Consider the following 23,738-nt stretch of genomic DNA (forward strand, 5'->3'; position numbering starts at 1 on the left):
CTTATATAGTAAAGTACGCACCGCCTAACATATCGTAATCCAACCTAAGCCTATCAATTAGGCCATGTCGGCCCGGGACCGGCCCATAATCGGCCCGGGATCGGCCCATAACCGGCCCGGCCCCCCAACTCGGTAAGAGGGTGGTGGGCTGGGCTAGTGGAAAAATTTATGGGGCTGGACCGGACATGCCATTTAGCCTGGTAGCCCGGCCCACCAACAGCCCGGGTTCTGGCCCACCGGGGGCCCGGCCCACTTCAAATTAATTTAAAAAAAAAAAAAATTATTTAAGTGGTATGTTTGTGTATCTTGTATATGTTAATGATATATTTGTGTATATCTTGAATATGTTGTAGGAATGAAGACTCCCAATGGCTATTTAAGTGCTAAAAATTATAAAAAGTTGAGAATGTGATACAAGACTACATAAGTAATTTAAAATAAAACTTCAAACTTAAATTGATAACATTACAAATTTAAAACATACAAGCTTGAACGGTTAACTTATTACAAATGAAAAGTTCAAAACGCTAGCATCGATGGAGAAATTTAAAGAAGAGATAAACTTCAAAGTTTAATTTTGTGTCTTTTGTCCAAGTGCCTACGTAACGGACCGGTACCCCCCAAAAACCGGTTTGGATTTATGGAGATATATTTGACCACAATGTTGACATTTAACATTTTCCTCATCTACTCGCTCAAAATGCAACCACACCGGACTTGAAATTGATCTTCGGACTGGAGGAGGAGGTGGAGGATTATCATTATCCATTAAATTTAAATTTTGAAATTTGAACTTGGAAGTTGGAAGAGAGAGAGAGAGAGATTTAGATGAGTAGGAAATTTAGGGAAAGAGGAAAGTAGAGAATTGTGAGACAATATGGAGAAGAATGAATGGTATTTATAGATTGAAAATAGGGCCAAAGTATAATTTAAGGAACTTGATGGTTAAGATAAAGTTGACAACAACTAGATTTTAAAGTATCAAACTTAATAAATTTTAGTATTAGAACTTTTTTTAAAAATAATTAAAATTCGGCCCGGCCCACTAACTAAAACCCGGCCAGGCCCACTTAGCCCACTATGTACCCCTACCCGGGTAGGGTCCTGGGCCGGACACCCCTTTCCCTCCCCCAACCCCGGCCCACTAACTAGGGCCCTGCCCGGCCCCATGTGACCGGCATTTATATGGCCCGGCCCGGCCTACTTGACAGGCTTAATCCAACATATACTAAGACCAATTTATTACCACATCAGGCCCAACCCTTCTAGACCTTCCATGATTACACATGCAACACTAATATCTTTGTTAGAACAATAAGCCCTTTTTAATGCTAACAATGTCAGCCTATCGCATCTCCAATCGAACTTCTTGTTCGAAGACCTAATCATGCTTTCTCCTATCAATTCTACGTTATATATACGTTTTTCTAGTCAAAGTCTAACTCGAGTAAATCATAACCTACCTTGACGCCCAGCAGCTATCACGAACGTGCGTGCAACTTTCTCCTACAACGTTGCTGAACCACAACTTTGACCGAGAACTCTAGGAATTTTATGAACACGAGGACAAGGGTTACATAACAATCATACATGCTAACTTTGAGGAACAAGTTTATCTACGGGAAGAATTTCTTTTACGAATTGTGAACATTAACGATGTTTGGAGGCTTACCTTGGTGAAGTTCTCGGGTTCTCTATCCAAGAAACCTCACAAAAGTCGGCTTAGAATAAGGTTTTGGAGAAAAGTGGCACAAATTCCCGAAATAAGGCATTTATATCAGTCTGGCCCAGCTCCTTTGCTGCAGCGGTGGGCTTCCCGCTGCGGTGGTCTATGGACCACTGCAGCGAAGGGTCTTGACCCTGGGCCCACAATTTTGGCTTTCACGAATTTGACGCCGATTCTAATTTTACGCGGAACTTTTAATAAGCCTAGCCTTTTATAATGCGAAGCTTGACTTTTATACGGGGTTTCTGGAGGATTTCTTTCAATAACGACCAAACAGGTCGTTACACCAAAATCACAATATTTTTCATCACACCACCAGGGCCATTCCTCATGCGCACATAGAGGCTAGGGTTCTAGAATTCAGTTATCCTAGTAAACTTTTCTCTCATAATATGCCTCGTACTCTTTCTATACCCATTAAATGGCACCCTACTGACAAAAGCACCTTCAAATTAAACATCGACGGTTCTTTCTACAAATCCTCAAACACTGGAGGCATTGGGGGAGTAATACGGGATGATGAGGGTCACTGGGTTAAAGGTTTCTTGCAGAAATGTCAAGGCCTCAACCATACATATATGGAACTACTTGCTTTACAACATGGGCTTAAACTTACGAAAGAGGACAATCTTTATCCTTTGGAGATTGAAACTGATTCCTCTGAGGTAATTCAATTACTGTTTGACAATTCTAATGCTCAATATAACACAATCATCTCTTCTTGCAGATGCTGGATGAAGGAACTGGGGAATCCTCAGGTCCGTCATAGTTTTCGTGGAGGTAACAAGCTTGCTCATACACTGGCAAGGGAAGGAGTATCAAATACAGCAGACAATCAACTTGTTTTTTTGACCAATCCACTAGAAGGAGTTCTGCAGTATCTAGTAGAAGATAGAAGAAGACAATGTACTACTACAAAAAAATGTCTAAGTACTTGTGGTATTCTAGCCAGTATGGGCAATTCTAGTATCATCGATGTAATGAACTTCTAGTATTAATATAAATTATCTTTGCAACCAAAAAATAAAATAAAAAATTATTTCTGTATTTTAAAAGTGAACAAGCCTTGTACTGACACACCATCACATAGCTGTACTAAAAGTAGAAGAAATTGTACGGTTTGCCTTTCAAATGGCTGGCTTTTAGTTTTTGTACTTTAAAATTGAACTTACGCCTATCGAGGTATACGATCTTTAAGAGCTTGAGGCATAACTGGTGTAATATTATGATGCAGTTATTGTCCCGCAAAATAATTACTTTCTTTGTCTCAATTTATGTGACATAATTTGATTGGGCGGAATTTAAGGAATAGATGAAGGTTTTTCAATCTTACGGAGTAAAACAAGTAAAAAATATTTATGTGATTATAAATCATGTCGTTAAGCATAAAATGTAAAATTTAAAATTAAATTATTATTAAATAAAAAAATATATAAAAAAAATTTAGATCAACTAAAAAGAAAAGTGAATCTCATAAATTGGGCCGGAGAAGTATTTGTTATGAGCAACGAAAATTAAAGACCAGCACAAAAGAGAGGCAAAAGCGCAAATGATCACACATCACATAGTTGTACAAAAAGCAGCCTAGAGAGTACAGTTCAGGCCTGTAAATTTTGGCCCTTTCTGGCCCTATTTAATTGGCTGTTAAACACGTGGAAGGGCTTTATATCCACGTGTATAGCAGAAATTGCATGGTCGTATACTCAAAAGGCAGAGAATTTCAAGCGACCTTACTTTCAACTCTCAATCTCTTTCAATTTTTCAGATCTTTCAAGATTGAAACAGGTTAGTGTTTAGCTTCTTTTCTACTGTTTCTTCTTTTTTCTCTTCAATAGTATTAGTGTTTTCTTTTTTTCATCTAATTTGATTTGCTTGTTTTTGATGAGTTCTTTCTCCATTCCTTATGAGTTTGTTTCATTGATTTGTCGGTAATGAAATTTTGGTGAATATCCCTTAGTTTTAGATTTCATACATGGCTGCATACAACAACAACATATCCAATATAATTCCACAAGTGGACTTAGTTTTAGATTTCATACATGGCTGCATACAACAACAACATATCCAATATAATTCCACAAGTGGAGTATGAGAAAGATAGAATATACTCGGACGTTACTCCTAACTATTTTTGGGGCAGAGAGGCAACATGGCTGCATAACGTAGTTTAAAATATACAGTATTTTGTGATTTTAATTATGTAAGAAAGTACTCTTTTAGGGTGGATGGTTTCTTTAATGGTGGAACTGGTCTAAAATTCTTCTTGCATGGTTTTTCGAAAGATCTGAGTGACTTAACTTTTTTGTGCACCATCATTGGAGCATACTAATGTTAAAGATGGTCTATATTTGAATTAGATTCATGAGAACATCTTGAATATTCATGTAATGGCATAAAATATGGAGCTGCTCTCGTTGTTCATCGGTCTGATTCTTGCATTTCTTGTATATACAAAGAGTGAAAGTGAATACATGCATGTTTCAATTGAGGTTGATTTGTATAATTAAAGGAGGTGACATATTTTAAGTGATTAACTTTTCTATGTAGTGGGAACTTGAAAACACGCGCAAAAGTGTCTAATAGGAACACTTTATCATTTGTTCAGGTGCTCAATTGGAATAAGTTGTAGTTCAAGTATCTAAATGAAATTTAGTGGCAAGTGTAGGGGTTGTCGATGTATTAAGCTTCTTTTTTTTTTTTGGTTTGGGGGGTGGGGGGGGGGGGGGGGTTGGGGTCGTGTGTGTTTCTATACCTGCATCAGCCATATTAGGCTGCAACACCACTAGTCTGTAATACTTTACATATTGCTGCCAACAATAGTACAAGAACATCTCCATGGGAGATTCGTGCTCTCTACTCTTTGTGTCCCAATCCTCAAATTTCCTCTCCTTTCATTTTTGTTAGATAAAGACGACTCCTTATATCTTTTAAAAGGGAATATCACGCCAAATTATTGTAACATATCAAACTGAATGTAAACAATCTGCTGCTAGTCAAAGGAATCACCAACAAGCAAGATAAGAAGAATTGAGATGGATAAATGAATCCTTATTGTCCTTGTTGCTCCATTTAAGCCTGTCTTAGTCCAATATTATTTAAATTTTTTGTTTCTCTAGCACCAAAAACTCTCTACATTTCGTATTGGCATATAAATCTCTATCAAGAAAAAAAGACTCCAAATCAAGTTTTGGACCTAAATTAAACGTGCAAAAATGACTAAAACTTAGTCCAAATTAATTGGTATCACTTATATAAAATATGTCCTGGTCTAGATTCAAATGCTTAAATTGTTGGACTGTCCATGTAAGATCAGTTCCTAGTTACAGCTTTAATATCAGGATTCCAAAAGGGTAGTCCTTCAGATCCTCTAATTTAGCTTCCATTTCAAATTCTTTATAACTTGTCTAGGAATAAACATTCAAATATTTCAATTATTTGTGCATTTAAAATTATTAGGTAGCCATTCGAATTCAAACCCCAATATTCCAAAGGCAAGTTAAAGTTTTTTGTACTAATGCGTTTTCAAATCATTTAGACCTGCTAAATACCAGTAAATTCTGTTAATGTCCTTGTAAGTTTACTATAACCTCTTCAGCATCAACTTATAATGATCATTTTTGTAAGTTTTTTGTGCAAGTGAAGCTTCTATTTTCTTAACTTGCCTTGTATGATAAACTGTTCTTGTCATTCATGGATTGTGGTTATGCTTGTGCAAGATATTCATATGAAGATAAGGATTTAAGTGCTATTTATGTCGCCTCCGACTCTTTAAAAATGTTGTCGGGGGCGTGTCGGATCCTTCAAAAGTAATGCATTCTTTTGAGGATTCGACACGGGTGCGGCAATGTTCTTGGAGAGTCAGAGCAACATATGTTATATTTGGCTCCAGGGCTCTGGTCAAGTGGTAAGAACGTCACTCGTAAGGTGTGAATTGGGGCCGTCACAAGTTTGAACCCTTTGATTGAACCCTGATAAATTCAATCAAACTCATCAGAATACAAAAGCATAGCAAAAGAAACACATAAATAAAATTATAAGAAGCAAATCCAGATTTTAGCTCAGTAGGCACACAATAGATATGAAATTTAGCACAGGAATATTAGAGGCAAAAGATCGTTTCTTCATAGCTGAATCTTGTATAATCACAGTGGAAATTGCTTTTTGGCAATTGGGGTTTTTGAATTCTTCTTAAAGTTCATTCTTGCATGGAAATCTTGAACAACCAAAATGAAAGTTGCTTCTAGGCAACTGGGGTTTTGGTAATTTTCTTAAGGTTCACTCTTTTTTAAACATTCAAAAACTAAAGCATGTTCATAGAAATATGTAGAAACAGTACAATATTCTCGTGTTAAGTAAGCCTATTGAACATTGATGCAGTGTAAGTGTTCCCCTAACCATTGGCGGAGCCAGAAATTTGGTGAAGGGTGTGCAAATTTTCTTCTTACTTGTGTTAAAGGTGTGCAAAATTAAATTTATACTCATTGTAGCTAACATTTAACCTATGTACACCGTAATTTTCCGACAAAGGGTGTGCACCTGACCACGCTTCGCCGAAGGTGGCTCCGCCCATGCCCCTAACACGCCGCGGGAAAATATCGATACTACTGTAGACAGTGCAGTCTATGCTGACAGTTGTTCTGCTCTGACTCAAGCCAATTTTGTTTCTTCTTTTGGGGAAGCCTCAAATTCACAACATTGGGAGATCACCAGAATGAGCTTATCACCTATCCAACACTTGAATGTATTGGAGAAATAGACCTTGAAGATTATTGTGCCGGTGGTATACCTACCATGAATGTTTTGCAATCAAATGTGATTGTAGGTATATCCTTTATCAAAAAAGATATACCTACTATCACATTTGATTACAAGAAGTTCATGGAAAATTTAGGCTCCTCTTGTGTATATAAAAAAATTTGGTTAATGAAAAACTCTTATTTTATTAGAAAAGAATTTATGAAAATTCTTTTAGAGAAACTTTTAGAGAAAGAGCTTCATTGCTTGGTGTCAAACTAGGATATGCGGTAGAAAAATGGATGATCTATTCTCTTTTTTTCCAAAAAATCATCTTGGAGATTGTGTATTGTGTAATGCTTACTCTCAAACTCTTCGTTTACACAGTAGTGATATTTTTTGTTTCTCTCTTCATCTTTGGATTCCTATCTAATGATCCCGGACGTGAGTTACATAGATTTGAGTGATCTCTCAATAAAAGACACCGATTTGTCTAATGCTTTGGCCATTGCCACTCAAGAAGCACCTTTGCCTAAATGGAAGTATATTCGTTGGTTAAGGACGGAGCACCAAGTGTAAGTTTGTAATAAGTTTCTTTTATTTTCACCATTTAAATTGACATTACTTGGGAAAGCTACGTGTGCACATTGGGGGTCTTATTATTGAGCTGAATATGTTATCCCGGAAGAAGTTTAGTCCAATAAAGGGGATGCGCATTCCAGAGTCCTATGTAGATAGTGAAGAAAATGGTAACACGTTTAAATAACTGCTCATTAACATTCCTTCTTTTTTTCTACGCGCTGCTGCTATGAACTTCCAGATTCATATCCTCCATTAGAAGGGGTAAGATAGGTTAACGGCATGAAAGAATTATTTAATCATGCCTTTTGATTTGGTAAAGTTGACTAAAGCTTATAAATGCAGCTAGAGAAACGAGAACCGAAGACCCTTGCCCATATCTACTTGCTATAGGGACACAAGTTCATTGGCTTCATAAAAAGTCATGATATTGGAAGATACTTGAATGGACTTATTTCCAACAAAAAAAAAAATGCACGAAAATGTGGTCTATGATGGAGAATCACAGTGAACTCACACTTGTAATTCAAGAACCCTATTGTTAATAGGGCATGGTTTTCTACTTGGTACAGGAAATGTAGCTTCAGAAGAACCTATAAAAGAGAAGTGCCAGTGCTGCAACTTTGACGAAACTCTAAACAAGGCCGTGAAGTGTAAATTCTGTTACTGCAATGGAACTCAAAACAAGGTCGCTGCATTAAATATAGGACCTGAAGCCAATATTCAAACTTTTTGTGGGACACTTCAGAAGAGGAGCCTTGGAACAACAGTAAAGTTTTCTCTGTGTGACCTATAAGTCTTGGGTTTGAGCCATGGAAGTAGTCACCTAATGCTTGCATCACACCTTTTAGGGTGCTGTCCTTCCCCGGACCCTGCCAATGTGGGATGCTTTGTGCACTGCCCATTTGTGGGACACTTCTGGTGAGAAATTCTTTAGGACTTAATGATTACTTCTGGATTGGGATATCCTCAAGATTGGAAAACTTTCGACATTCTAATTTTTTGCCTACCTTTGGAAGTTATTTATCCAATAAAAACTAACTCATAAGACCATCTTCAGATTCCGTGTCGAACAACAAATTGTGGAAGATTTCCACTCAATGGAACATACTTCCAAGTAAATGAGGTGAATTTAACCCTCTATTCTTATTTTCACGATAATACAGTGTCATTCTCCTTGCGATAAATAATGTATTCCGTCATGCAACCATTTCCATGCATGTCATGTCTAAGCTGTGTCTTTTGAAGACCAAAGTCTGTAATTATTTCTTTGAGAACTAATAAAGTGATTTCTGCAGGTTTTTGCAGATGAAGGTTCCACTCAACAGCCAATTGAAGTTTCAAGGGCATGGATATGGAACTTGCCAAGAAAGACCCTAAACTGTGGCACCTCCATCAGAGCAATATTTAAAGGTACACAATAGCGCGCTGTTAAATACCCAAAAACGCAATAACTTGGAAACTTCCATTATAAAGTGTCTTATGTGAGTTCAGGGTCGTCAATAAAAGAAGTACATAATTGCTTTTGGGGAGGTGTGAACTTATTTCTTTCATAATTGCATTGCGACAACTTCCATTCTGCTAAACATACATTATCTTTTTCATTATTCAACATTCTTATAAGAACAAGGTCGGAATTAATGGTACTTTTCACCAACAAATTTAACTAAAATCAGAGAACATAGACCCATCAACATAAACTTGTGGGTATAGCATGGTAAAGAGGTACATAATGTTTGTAATTAAAGTTCTTACTTCGCCTGTGTGGAATTGAAAGTTACTGTTTTCTTTGGATTCTTCTCTTCTCCGTTTTTGTTTTCTCTCTTGTGAGTACTTTATGTAATATGTGATTCCCATAAATGATTCTCACTATTATAACGCTGTTGTAGAGTGATATGATACACCTAAGGCGTGTAATGAAAACGAAACCTTTTGCGAGGCACTATTTGATTGTTTAACTCTCATTATTTCAATGTTTTATTAGTTCATTGAATTTTTAGTGTTAGAATGGCATTACTTAATCTTCATATTGTGTGATGTATGAACTCATGTTCATTTTGTATTGTCATGTCAACTGCTTCTCCTAGCATATGATAAACGAAGAAAATTTCACAAAGCCAAATGATGTGGATGATCTTCATTTTATCCGACAAAGTTTAATGCATATTTTCTCAAGTACCGGTAGACTAATTTGTGTTACTTTAATTTGGTTGGCTGTTCTGTTTATTTCTTGCAAATCATGTATTATGAGATATGGTTATAATGTGTCTAAAGCTTGGTATTCTGAAAGTTACCAGCAACGAGTTAAGTAATGGAGAAAACCCAACAGCTTAAAAGTACCCAAATAACAAATATTCTGTTTGACACGACATCTAATAATATGCTTACCATGACCCTTGGAAAATGCTTTTGCAGCGTCTTTGGATATTGGAACATGGTACTTTTTATACCGAGAGCTAAAAGGAGATATGGATGATTACGAGATGCCGAAGAGGTAGGAAATTTATTTATTTCTGAATGTTACATATCCGTACTCCTTCCTTCTGTCTTTCTATCTTTTCATTTATTATGCTCTTTTGTAATATCAGAGTTAAAATGTAAGGCAGGTGCTACATGATACTGATAGATTGAGTTCTGTTATTCCTTTCCTTTCAGCAACTACCTCCAGGCTCCATCTTTTGCCATGAGTGCATCAGAGGAATGAAAGCCATTTTTGTTATTGCAAAAGTTATTTGTCTTTATGGATAGGTTGAGTTCTGTTACTCTTTTCCTTTTAGCAAGTACTTTCATCCTTTGTCATCACTTAATCAGATGAGTGAAGATCATTTCTGTTATTGCAGAAGTTATTATGTTTTTTTAATGATTCTCCCAGCAGAGCAGCAAAGAAGTTTTTGCCGTGGTCTTAGAATTATAAAAGTATTAGCATGTTAGAAGATTCAACCATTACCCTCTACAAATTATCGGAATGTCAAATAGTTGCAGATGCCGATTGAAAGTGGAAGTACTTCATCAGAAGAAAATGATGGTAAATTTTTCCTTTTTTTTTTTTTTTTTCCTTCATCTTTAGCTTAGTGGGATGTGTCTAAATTTTGATCATATATTTATTTATCTGCATTCATACTTAGTACCAAATTCAGGTAAACAAGAAGCATTGCAGGAGGTTGACGCACATGTGAAAGCAGTTTTTATGAGACATTATCAACTTGTATTTAATGAGAGTTGGAGAGGCTGTTTTCAAAAGAGAGGCTGTTTCTGAGAGACTCCCGGCTCAAAAAATGAGACATCAAAATAGCAAGATACAAAGGATATGCAGCAAAAATAGGAATACACATCAAATCATAGGAGACTATGCGATAATTGAATACTACCACTAAAAGGGAAAGATGAGAAGAGGGGCTATCCCCGTCTCCCACACAGGGTGTGACAACACACAACTACCTACTAGCCTTCTATCTTAATCCTCGACCTCCATACCTTTCTAGTCAGGTCCTCACCTATGTCCTGTCTAATCACCTTCCCCCATTTCTTTTTTGGCCTATCTCTACCTCTCCTACCCCTGTAACGGCCAACCTCTCACAGCTACTCACTCACGCATCCTCGCTCTTCTTCACATGCCCCAACCATCTCAGCCACGCTTCCCTCATTTTGTTCTCCGCTGATGCCACTCCCACCTTGTGCCGTATATAACTTCGTTCCTAATCATATCTCTTCAGGTATGCCCACACGTCCATATAAGCATCCTCATTTCTGCTGCCTTCATCTTCTGAATATGGGTATTCTTGATTAGCCATCACTCTGTCCCATACATTAACGTCGATCTAACCACCACTTTGTAAAACTTACCTTTAAGCCTAGACGATACATTTTTATTGCACAGTACCCAGAGGCGAGCCTCCACTTCACCCACCCCGATCCAATACGATGAGCACATCGTATTGGAGCATCATCGTCAAGAAGATACAAATGATCATTCTACATATAATAGTGTATGAGGAAATCGTAGGCATCTAGTAGATCAGTTGGGACTACCTGAATTTTCACTTTGTTGGTGAGAGTTTGAATCCCCATGTTATAATTCCCTTCTCCTACCCTATGTAATTAAAAAATTAGTGTGAGGAAATCATTCGAAAAACATTCTCATGAATTGCTAACCTCTCTATCCTTTACAAGAAGATCAACTAAGCCTAAAAGGTTAGTGAATCTTATAACCTTTTAGGCTTAGTATATCTTCTTCTAAAGGATGGAGGGGTTAGCAATTGATGAGAGTGTTACCTTATTAAAAAAAAGGTTTGTGAATCTTATATATATATATATATATATATATATATATATATATATCTGATGCTCACAAAAGAGTCATCTGTTACTCTCGATAATTAGGCTATTCCTGAATTTGTTTTCACTTAATATTCCATGATACAGGCACATGTGATTCAGTGCTATATACTTACAAGTAAAGTAAAGTGTCATTTTCTTTTAAATTATTATCAACAATGTATTGCAGAAATTCTATTTCTCTAGCTTTCTCCCTCTATCAGTTGCATCTTTATTCTAATCTATTACTAATTCTTCTCTTTTTAAAATTATAAGCAGAATGAAAGAGACTTCCGCTGGAAAAAGTTGCTCCATGTTGTTTGCCCTAAATTGGTCTTCCCTTGTGGATTAGTTGTCGCTGAAAAGCGAAGACAAAAGACGCTAGGGTGAGGCTCATCTTTTTCCATTTCACCTTAATCTTTCCTTCATGTTGTTTCTCACTTCATTTCAGTGTTAAAAGACAACAAAAAGGACTGGTAAAAAAATTAATTAGAGGATTACTAAATTTAACTAGAGAATACATGAACTAGAGAAATCTAAATAATTTTAGCAAGTTTTAAAAGAACAAAGTAAAAAGACAAAAAAAAAAAAAAAAAAAAAAAAAGGACTAGTAAAAAAGATAGTAAGAAAGCTAGTTTAGGAGAAAGAACGTGTGAGTGGTAAGAGGAGAACAGAGATATGTGATTGATGTCTTTTGAAGAATGAACTAAGCCCTATTTATAGGCTTTAAGAGAATGCCAAGTGGAAAGCTTAGTTGGCAAATAGTTTTCATACATAATGTCACATTTTTATTCACTTGCCGCTCTAATTTATATTTATGACACATATTCACAATTGTCAAGTGGCAAAATATTTGAAATATTATTACAATCCCCACTATTCAAAGAATTATAATTGTAAGAGTAGACACATGAAATTGAGACATGATGTCGTTAAATAGTTGTTAAGAGATGGAATAATTTCCATTAATTATGTGAAATCAGAAATGAATATGGCTGATTCTCTGACTAAACTTGTGGGAAGAAAATTAATTCTTCAAACTTCAAGATAGATGGGGTTAAGGCCGATATGATTGTCAATAGAGATAGTAATCCAACTTATGTGATTGGAGATCCCATGAAGTAGATGGGTAATAGCAAGTCGAGATTGTGCATAGCAAGTCGAGATTGGCACTGCGCACTAAAAGAGAGTGCTTGAACTGCTACTAATTGTGAGAATGAGTTATTTAATTCATATTCCTTAAGGATAATGTATTTAAATTCACCTATATGAGAAATGGAGTGGGGCCGCTCCTATGAGATGTTGGTCTAGTCTCTTGAGCTCTCATGAATAACCAGACATGTGCATGACCTATTGGCACAAAACCGTGTTGAATAACAAAATTATGGAGGTTAAGATGTGACTGATAAAGTCTCTGGCTTACCATAAGAATTATTGGTCTTTGGCTTACCATAAGAATTATTGGTTTATAGAATTTATATTTCACCAATAATTCTGTAAGCTAAATTTTATTAGTCTAGGTTTAATCATAGGCCAAAAGACACCAAACCTATAGCATTTTGGCCATGCAAATCCAGCAAGCGTTACTTTTTGTCCTAAAAATCTTTGAAATAGTATGAGATTGTAGTAATATTTCAAATATTTTACCACTTGACAATTGTGAATAAGTGTCCTAGATATAAATAGAGTGGCAAGTGAATGAAAATGTGACACTATGCATGAAAACTATTTGTCAACCAAGCTTGTCACTTGACAAGTAACTATTTTCTCTTAAAGCCTATAAACTCATCCATCAAAAGACATAGATATCTTTCTTTTCCTCTTACCACTCACATGTTCTCTCTCCTAAACTAGCTTTCTTTCCTTTTAACTTTATTCTTCTAAAACTTGTAGGTATTGTTTAATTTTATTCATTTCTGTATCCTCTAATTAAATTTAGAGATGAGCTTGTTTAATCTTGAAGATATTTCACATTGTTGAAATAGTTTCTAATTAGGATAGTGTTTAGCATGACTTAAGCCAATTTGTGTATTTACTCTAAAAATATTATCATAGTAATATTCTATTTTTCAAGTGCTGTTATTTTATTTTTACTAATAAATAATATTTATTATTGTATTGGTTTTACCTCAGTTTCCAATAGTTTTTACGCATCTCTGTTTTTTTCTTTTTATTTCTGTTAGATAATGCTGAATTCATTTCATGTGTATATATATATATTTTTAAAAATACTCATATGAGTAAATGGTGAATTGATCTCATTTGTATATTTTCTTATCGAATCCACATATTTATATTTATGTAAAACATCGAAAGAGATGCTTTATTACACATTAACAAAATATATCTTTATTAGATTTTGAATATGGAAATCAATTTTCTGTGTTGGGTATTATCAAACTGCAGCCATTCAGACAGAGATTCTAACACTAAATTTCTCATAGAGTGAATTTGCAGTTTCCCGCCCTGCAGTCTCAATTATTGGAAAACACATTACATTCTTTAATTATGATTTATCTTTTCTAATTCGACTCCAAGAGACTGTTTCATTTGTTCCTTGGGATTCGTATATTCTACCCAGTCCAGGGGCCACATTAATATCTCTTTCCCACTCATCAGTCAAGTAATTGCACGGTTTGCCCTTCAAATGGTTTGGTATTTAATTTTTGCCCTTCAAAGGGGCTGACTTTAATTATTGCTCTTTAAAAAAAAAAAAAAACGGGTAACTATATTGTATTTCATATGAGCAAAACAGTACATAGGTTGTACTGAAACCATATCTAAAAGTACTCTAAGACTCTACTGTTCTAATCCTATATTGAATTTAATACATCAATAATGGTAACAGTATTATCTGAGTAAGCCTGGTTACACCAAAAACAAAGCAATAAAATACAATTCAACTTGACCTTTTGCACTCCATTCTCTATACTCTCAAAACATCTAGAATTTCTCTCCTTCTATATTGCCCACTATATGCTGGCAGGGACAATTCTCCATCTGTTTTTGTTCTTTGCTTGTAATCCTGCCTCTTTAGGGCCTCTGAAATCTTGTTAGGCATGGTCCAGGCTATACCTTTGAGATTTAAAAATATTCTCCAAAGTTGTGTAAACTTACAATGTAGGAATAGATGGTTAACTGTCTCTGTTGTTTCTCCACATAGGAAACATCTAGAGCATAAAATTATCCTCCCTTTCATCAAATTATCCTGTATAAGAACTGCTTCTTTAGCTAAAAGCCACACAAAACAGCAAACATTATGTGGAATTTTGGGTCTCCAAATGTGTTTCCAGGACCAATTGATAATCTGTTGAATTGATTAATTCATCATCCTATAAGCTGAACTAACTTTGAACAGTCCTTTGTTATTTCCCAGCCTCTAGAAAACATCCTCTCCTATCTAAAGTCCCTTAAATTGTTCCAGTATGTTGAAAAAATCAGCCACTCTTTAAATTCTTTAAGGGTGCTTACATACTGTGGATATTATGATGCGTAAATCCCTCTAGGCATAAGTTCGATTTTGAAGGAAAAAAAAATTAAAGATCAACCCATTTGAAGGCCAAAAATTAAAGACCAACACAAAATAGGGACGAAAGTGCAAATGACCCTCAGTATTTTATTTCACGCATTATTCATGTGGCCATCACATCTGGATTATACTTAAAACGTTACAACTTTAGTTCTTTGCTTACATGTGAAAAATTCATTATTTTTCATATGAAATAACCTTGAGAAAACATTGTTTTTTCGACAACCATAATGTCATGTTATTGTTCATGGCTCAAGAATAATAACTATATAATACTATGTTTACTATTTTCCCAAGTATTGCAACAAAACAGATATATGTACAAAACAAAGGGCGTGGCCTAGCGGTCAACGAAGTCGGTTAAGAACCATGAGGTTTCAGGTTCATATCCAACATATACAAAAAAACATTAGGTAATTTCTTCCCATCTGTTCTAGCCTTGGCGGGTAGAGTTACTAAATACCTATTACAGGTGGGAGGTGGTATCCTGTGAAACTAGTCGAAGTGCTCGCAAGCTGGCCCGAACATCACGATTAATAAAAAAAAAAGGATTTGAAGAGTTCTAATTTAAGACTCGACGTCTCCGCTAGACCTCGAACATGCATCACTCTTTCACTCGCATCTCTTTCTTGCTTCCCCTCAATACAACTAAAGAGAAAATAAGTGGGAGGGCGAGAGGGAAATCCAGTAGAAACTACTTCTTCACTCATTTCTCTCCCTCTCTTAAGAACACCTAAAAACAGTGGGAGAAGATGTTAAAGCTAGCTAATGATTAAAGCTAGCTAAATTGGTGTGAATGAGAAATGGAGGGAAAAGAAAATGGAGGGAAAATGAAGTTAAAGTAAAGTTCCTTTGGAAAGGAGCTTTGTATCACATGGTGGTGGAAAGAGAGATTTATGTGCTTATATTAGAAAGCACTTCTTCTAGCTCTTAAAGGGTTGAAAAGAGGGACTCCTCTCGTGCCGTCGTCGTTCGGCTCGGCTTCGGATTTAGGTCAAATGATCTGATTGATTGATAATCTTTTTAGACAAAATTTATTTAATTCATTTTTTCATTTCTAGTATTATTTTCCGCGAATAAGATATTGAGTATTTTTTTTTATTATTTGTGCGGAAATTCCCCAACGACTATTTTTTTATTTTAATTTCCGGAAAAGGAAAGGCCTTTCCTAACAAACACCTTTCTCTACGAACAGACACTCTGCTTGTTCTGAATAGGCACTATTTAGGCTATAAATACAGAGGCAATGCCTCATTTTTGGATACTGAAAAAACCATTTCGAATTCATTTGCATTCTGCATATTTCTCTAAAAATCAAAACTAAGTCAGTGTGTGATTTGTTATCGTTCTTGAGTTCAACGAAGTCGTTGGCGTTTGAGGTACCGCTACTCCTACGACAGGTATATCTGTTTTATCCTGAGAGGAAGTAATCCATAACCTCGGGTACAGTGAGGGGATTAAATTCCTTTAGGACACATAGTGAATTCTGTGGTCTCGATATTTACAGTCCTTGCATTTTCATTTCGTTTTTGTTTGTTTCTAGTTTACTGGTTCATTTTTTATTTGTTTCTGTGGTTTGTTGAACACAAAATTATAACAAACTTAAGGAATTTAATATTATTTCTGTGTTCATCCCTTTCTGTTCATCGATTACAGAAGGTTAAAAGAAGGGAAAAAAAGTGTTTATTAAGAAATACGGAAAAGGGCATAAAATATCCTCAAACTATTAGAATTCATATAAAAATACCTTCCATCCACCTTTCAGCCCCCAAATACCCCTGTCGTTACTTATGGGGTCTAATATACCCCTGCCTTCCACCTATGAAGTCTAATATACTCTTATTTCTAACCGTCCCCATTTCATTTATGACGTGGTAGCATTTAATTGGTTATCCCATATAATTAACTAATCTTATTAATTTTAAACTATATTGATCAGATCCCAACCCACTTACTCGACAAACCCGACCCGCCCCAAGTATACCATAAGTATTTCCTGGTAAGTGTGAAAGGAAATGGTTACCCATCATTTATTGCATACTGATTTTATTTTTTTGCTAAGTTTAACTATTTTTTCCTTTTCCTTCCATCCACCTTTCAGCCCCCAAATACCCCTGTCGTTACCTATGGGGTCTAATATACCCCTGCCTTCCACCTATGAGGTCTAATATACCCTTATTTCTAACCGTCCCCATTTCATTTATGACGTGGTAGCATTTAATTGGTTACCCCATATAATTAACTAATCTTATTAATTTTAAACTATATTGATCGGATCCCAACCCACTTACTCGACAAACCCGACCCGCCCCAAGTATACCATAAGTATTTCCTGGTAAGTGTGAAAGGAAATGGTTACCCATCACTTATTGCATACTGATTTTATTTTTTTGCTAAGTTTAACTATTTTTTCCTTTTCTTTTGGTCTTTGTTAAATTACTCTTCCTTTTAGAAGGTTATACAAGGGTTATTAGCTGGATGAGAATAACTGAGCGAACATTGGATAAACTATTATGCAGCCTGATATTAGTGCTTGAAATAAGCATTAGCGTACCAATTTTTATTGTTTCCAACAGAAACAAGTGATAATTTGATAAAATTGCTTCCTTTTTAGCCTTATTTAATTTGGGGCAAGTCAGGTTTGTCGGGTAGGTGGGTTGGGATCCGGTCGACATAATTTAAAATTAATTAGAATATTTAATTATATGGGGTAACCAATTAAATGCTGTCACGTCATAAATGAAATGAGACTCTTAGAAATAAGAGTATATTAGACTCCGTAGATAGAGGGCAACGATATATTCAACCCCATAGATGGACAGCAGGGGTATTTGAAGGCTCAAAGGTGGATGGAGGGTATTTATACCAACTCTAATAGTTCGAGGTTATTTTAGGCCCTTTTCCGTAAGAAGTAAAAGTGCTTTCCAGAAATAAAAAGGAACTTGTATTATTTTTGGAGACAAAAATCTTTAGATTTTCTCTCCGATTGAGATTAATGTTTTCATAACTTTCTATTCATTTGGTTACTTGATTTGAAGATATAAAAACTTCATCAAGTATTTGTTGAACACAGACTTATAACAGGAGAGAATATATATATAAAATCGTGATTAGCTAACTTTTTTCTTTTACCTATTCGTGATTGCTTGTTCGTTTATTTAAGATAATTAGCTGCAGAATATTTGAACCTTTAGAGGGGGTAGTTGGGACGTTATTTTAGTGACTCCTGAGAATGAACCCCAAAAGAATAGTATGTCTCATGTGGAGTTAACATTGAACTATTCGTCTTTCAATTGCATTCCTAATATGATTGTTTTTACTTGCAGCATAATGTAAATTTATTTTCTCGGAGACATTGGAACAAGATCAGATACTTTGACACAGAGTGAGTATTCTACATCCTGCAGAATAATGTGTGTAAAGGTTGATGTCATGTGCAGATGAATCTATTCACATGTTTTCACTTCTCAGGGTTGATATATATATATATATATATATATATATATATATATATATATATATATATATATATATATATATATATATATATATATATATATATATATATATATATATATATATATATATATATATATATAAAGGACAGTTGCTTAACAATGTTAGTCATCTGAATTTACTTCTATGTAGAAAATATGTTGTAGAAACAGCCTCTCTACCTCACAAGGTAGGAGTAAAGTTTGCATACACTCTACCCGGGGCAGATTTACCTTATGAGGTAGGGATGCCTCGCCACCCGCACGCTTCAGCAAAAATTCTAAGCATGTATGTAAATATCAGTGAAAAATTGTATAAATGTGTTCAATGGCACCCACTATAATCAAAGCAGTTTTACTGATTTAGGAGGGTAGTTCTGAATATCTTGTTCTTCATGTGTCCGAGTTCGATTCGCACTAACAAGCATTTTGGTAGCCATTTCCCCCCCCCCCCCCCCCCCCCCTAGGCTCTCACGGCCTCACCCCTCTTTTTTCTTCTTTTCATTTTCCATTGTTGCTTAATAAAAGATCTGTCTCATTTTTCTCCTCCTTCATATCGTCTTCTTTTTAATTTATTTGCACCAACTATCATTTTCTTTCTACACTTAAAGCTTATTTCATAAGAAACTTCTTTTAATAAGTAATTTAAATTGATTTTGTATATAGTAATTCTGACGCAACATTAATGTGTATTAACACATAAGTTGAGCAGTATTTTATTGACTTTTGAAAGATCAAAATGATTTGTTTACTTTAGCGAAAAAAAAGGTAAACTTACATAAACAGTTACCTTTTAATAGCTTCTAACAATTTATAGCTACTTTTTCTATATTTACACATCGTAGCTAGTTTTTGTTGTATTCCATTGTATTTCGCGTTTTTGAAATACAGGGAAATACACGGAAATACAAAATCCGGCAGAGTTCGCATTTTTGAAATACACTGAAATACAAAATCTGACAGAGTCAAAATAGGCTGTATTTATGGAACAGATTCTCTTCTTTCATTTTAAATGGTAAGTCAAATTAAATTAATCATGTATCACACATAACTGTTGAAGTTCCATAACAACCCACGTTTCTCTCTCCAAATTACTCCATTCCAAACTTTTAGAAATACTTTCAAATACAGAAAAATATACACTGGAATACAATGAAATATGGTTGATTGTTTAAGAAATATAAAATTATTGTATGTGTATATGCAATGGAATACAATGAAATATATCAGAAACTGTTTCATAAATTAGAAATACATTGAAATACAACGAAATATACTGAAACGTTTTATCAAACACTTGGTGAGCATGAAGCTCCATAACTCTCATCGGAGGTGGAATAATTACATTAGTGAAGGCCAGATTGATTAGATACGCAAGGAAATGTCCTACAGTAATGAGAATACCATTCGTGCTGACAAGGGCACCTCTGATCTTATGAGGAGAAGCTTCTGATATATAAAGAGGAGATGTCATTGAGGCCATTCCAACTCCTAAACCGACGAATATCCTTCCAAGGATAATCACCCACGGAACCGGAGCAAAAGCCATAACGACTAAACCAATAAAGAAGAGAACATCGGCTATGAGAATGGAAAATTTCCTTCCAAACTTGTCATTAAGCCAACCACCAAAGGCAGCACCAAAAATTGCACCAGCAACAACCATACTAACAATAGTTTCTTGAAGCCATGTTTTCTCATCAACTTCTTTAAAATCTTCCTTTAAAATCAACTTCTTTAAAATCTTCTTTGTGAACTCTGTTTTATTTGCTTTGCATATTCCTCCCTCTACCATTTTGTTTTCTTATTTGCATTCACAATCTTGTTTTGTTCGGGGAAAAGTGACTTTTTGGTTGCTTCAACTACAAAATAAAGATGTAATTTGATGCTTTACAGAATTCAGATATGTAAACATTTAGAAGTCTGCATTAAAAAACAAAAATAGAAGTCTAGGCAAGGGAAGTAGATCCCACAGATCTGAGGGCAGGAGAGGGAACGGAAAGAGAAAGAGAAAGAGAAGGGTAAGGGAGAAATAGATTTGAGAGGTGAGAGAAAATTAATTTAAAAGAGAAACTTGTGAAATACAGGACACTAGTTATGATGTGTAATTTAAGAAAATATTTTAGTTATGAACAATAAATAAAATAAAAGATAGTTACTATTCATAAATAAGTCTTAGAAGTAGCTATGACAAGTAAAATTTTCAAAAAAAAAAAAGATTTGTTTACCCGACATTTTGGGTTGATTCTCAAAGATTGAAAGTTTGAAGCTGTTGTTTTGCAAAGAATTATCACAAAGCTTGATAATTAAGACGGAAAATCTAACTCAAGAATATTGAAGGTAAATTAATCTAATTAGAAAAAATAAGTAGAAATTAAACTATATTTTTAGCAAATTATCTAATTGGATGGGCTCTTTCAAGAGTTATGGGTCTTCACTAGAATTTAAAATTATAAATCAAGTGTGATTTTTTGTTTTTGATGAAACCGAACTTATTTGACTATTTGTGAATAAAAGACCTTAATAGACTTAATTGGATTAACCCATTATTAAATGAAACCCACTCGTCCTTCATATTCAGCTTTTGTGGCTAGTGATAGTATTATAAAATAGTGGCACCCGCGACCTTCAAATTTTGAATTCGACTCTGACTCTACCCTCTCCAGATCGCACTTGTGGAATTACACTGAATATGTAGTTGTTGCAGACAATATGTGCGACAATATGTTGTAGGACAAGCCCCAACCAAGTCTTCTGCCAGATAAAAGAAAGTGATGATGTTTTAATAGATAGGACTCTAGATTGTTGTTGAAAGAGCACCACTATTATGTATTTTTGCACATACTGTAAAATAGAGCTATATTACTCATGTTATATAAAAACCTCTTTTGTATCGGGCTGTGATGGAAGACAATGAGTTCGTGCAGGTTCGAGGAAAATGTCATACTACAGTGAATGGAATGATAGCACATATTGATCTGAAAATTCTACCAAACCCCCTATGTTTAGGTAAGTTGTAGCTAGAGGCGGACCTACATGGAAGTGCACTCCCACCCTTCTGAAAAAAAATTATGTATATATATATATATATGTGTATATACCTTGAGAAATTAGTATATATTTAGTTGTGCACTCTAACAAACGAAAGTGTCTTTGGGACACGTTGGTTGCAACTGCTGCTTCCCTTACATGTCACCCTGGATCGAACCTGAATGTCACTTTTAATTATTTTTTTGAGCCTATTTTTAGGAAAACAATAAGCGTTAAATAAGCTCGCCCAGATTCGAACTTGCATTGTCACCACATGTTGCACAGCTTTAGCCGCTGAGCTATCTCTTTCTTTTGCTTCACTGTGTTAAATTTTATCTATTACACATATTTGACCTATTTACTTGTATTTTCGCCACTACTACGCTATTTGTGACCGGTCCGACACAGTATTATCACTTAGTCGTCATTAAAAATTTTGTTGGCGTTTATGTTAAGATAATAGTGCCCCCGCCGTCTTAAAATTCTGGGTCCGCCTCTGGTTGTAGCTGCATTTTCTAAAGTAGATTTCATTGCATATGCCTCTCTCAAACTTTAAGCCCTTTAACATCACTTAGCCATCAAAAGAATCGACAGCCTCAAGAGTTTTAAGAGGCTCCTGATGCTGATGATGCTATTCATAGACATCATGGATATGATTTGATGGGCATCGCTCGAGGGTTAGTAAATGTTAACAGTATATAGGTATCTGCATATCAGTCAATTGTGCCCTTGGGTTGCTTGAATGTATGTGTCATGCTAACACCAACAACTTTTATTATGCCAGGAACTAGGACATGCATCGCTGAAGTTTCTAGGACAGATGAAGCAAATGAAGATGAATCCGCTGTTCACCAGATATCGAAGACCTGGGACAATGGGGCACGACAACTACAAACAACTTGAGGCTCAACTGCTTTCAAGATGGAGGAGAAACAACAAATAACAAGTGGTATTTCAATTCTCAGATTACCTTACTGGTGTTACTTTGTTTTGGATATGTAAAATGGCTGGTGTAAACATAAATACTTATTCAACATTCTTTTGAATCTTCACGCATCCACCACTTTAAAATGTAAAAATATTAGAGCATGGGCCTTGCCCCTCTAGTTTATATTACATGCAAGATGATCTTGTATGTTCTCATGGAACATATTTTTTCATCACAATAAGAATGTCAGTTTTAAGAATAAGTATTATCGTTTTTAGGGGTAGGTGTTTCAACATTTCAAATTGGATACGTAAATTTCGGTTTGAATTTTTGATTTTCGGATTCAAGAAACTAAAATCCAAATTCAATTCAAAGAAGTTCGGATTGCATCAATTTTCTTAAGTTCGGTTTGGGGTATTTCAAAATTTTGATTTCTATAAGTTGAGTTTCTTCTTTATACTACAACAATGAACATCATAATAAAGTAATCATGTCAAATTACCTTAATAATTTCTCATTCTCATCACAATAATCCAAATAAAATGTTCATTCAAGCATGGAGCCATTATCAAGGAAAACTTTAATCTAAACAAAGTAAAATCATGTCTAGATAGTGTGAGTTCGCATTCAAAATGGTCCTCATAGTTCGATCAGTTGAAAATCTTTTCAACTTCTTTCCCAAATCTGAAACTGCTGCCCCAATAACTGTTCTTACACCATCTAGTGAGGATGCTGAGCGCTTAGAAGACTCATTGGACTAGAAGAAAGCCGTCAACAATGCCGACGAGGGTTCCGAAAAAATGGTTGGAGGTATGCCACTCTTTTTCTACTGTGCTATTGCTCTATAATGTCTTAAATTTGGCATCAGAGCGTACTTTTACTTCTGCCTTGTTTCGTTTTCGGAATTTGCAAAAATCCTTCAAAATGGGTGTTAATTTTCAGATACGGTATTGAAACTTAAGATGTAAACTAATGTCAAAAATCAGAAGGAAATTGATTTTCTAGCATTTTTGTGTTTTCAAATGCTATATTTGCTACTGTAATGATAAAAGTTTACCTGGTCCGATAATGGTTTTGAAATCGGGTCGAGTAGATCCGTCTACAGGTTGAAGACAAGATGATATGTGTCATTCTGTGAGCAAGAAAAGAGATCTCTAACTGTAATCCTTGTCTGTTATTTAGTCTTTAGTCAGTTTATTGTTTTAGAGTCCTTGTGCGATGACTTTCGTATTTTGAGATTGTAATAGTTAGGATTTTCACACATTTACTTATGTTGTTGCTGACCTTGGAGAGTGAAGTAACCTTATAAAGGTAAGATTCTACCCTTCTCTATATTTTTGATGCAATAGAAGTATTGGATATGTTGTTTGGGTGATATAATAATAATAATAATAATAATAATAA

The 23,738-nt window shown here is 35.1% G+C and overlaps 2 protein-coding genes across 7 annotated transcripts; one reads left to right on the plus strand and one right to left on the minus strand.

Moving 5' to 3' along the window:
• The first annotated feature begins 3,230 nt into the window (after positions 1-3,230).
• On the plus strand, positions 3,231-23,668 carry LOC132636264 (DNA glycosylase/AP lyase ROS1-like). Of its 6 annotated transcripts, XR_009581132.1 has the most exons (12): positions 3,231-3,511; positions 7,612-7,960; positions 8,100-8,165; positions 8,338-8,452; positions 9,455-9,533; positions 9,695-9,787; positions 9,880-10,064; positions 10,177-10,752; positions 11,633-11,739; positions 18,209-18,267; positions 22,191-22,355; positions 23,059-23,668. XR_009581132.1 is itself a non-coding variant. In XM_060353036.1 (7 exons), the coding sequence occupies exons 2-6, from the start codon at positions 7,925-7,927 to the stop codon at positions 9,741-9,743; spliced, it is 345 nt and encodes a 114-aa protein (XP_060209019.1). In that variant the 5' UTR covers positions 3,295-3,511; positions 7,612-7,924; the 3' UTR covers positions 9,744-10,064; positions 11,633-12,879. The 6 variants fall into 6 exon arrangements, 1 of the variants encoding a protein (XP_060209019.1); XR_009581131.1 differs by lacking the exon at positions 10,177-10,752 and having other exon boundaries at positions 3,282-3,511; XR_009581130.1 differs by lacking the exons at positions 18,209-18,267; positions 22,191-22,355; positions 23,059-23,668 and having other exon boundaries at positions 3,279-3,511; positions 11,633-12,879.
• On the minus strand, positions 19,348-21,110 carry LOC132638535 (inositol transporter 4-like). Its single transcript, XM_060355380.1, has one exon. It carries the CDS (start codon positions 20,169-20,171, stop codon positions 19,563-19,565), a length of 609 nt encoding a protein of 202 aa, XP_060211363.1. The 5' UTR covers positions 20,172-21,110; the 3' UTR covers positions 19,348-19,562.
• Positions 23,669-23,738: the final 70 nt, after the last annotated feature.

Source organism: Lycium barbarum, chromosome 4, assembly GCF_019175385.1.
Source record: "Lycium barbarum isolate Lr01 chromosome 4, ASM1917538v2, whole genome shotgun sequence".
Lineage (NCBI taxonomy): Eukaryota > Viridiplantae > Streptophyta > Magnoliopsida > Solanales > Solanaceae > Lycium > Lycium barbarum.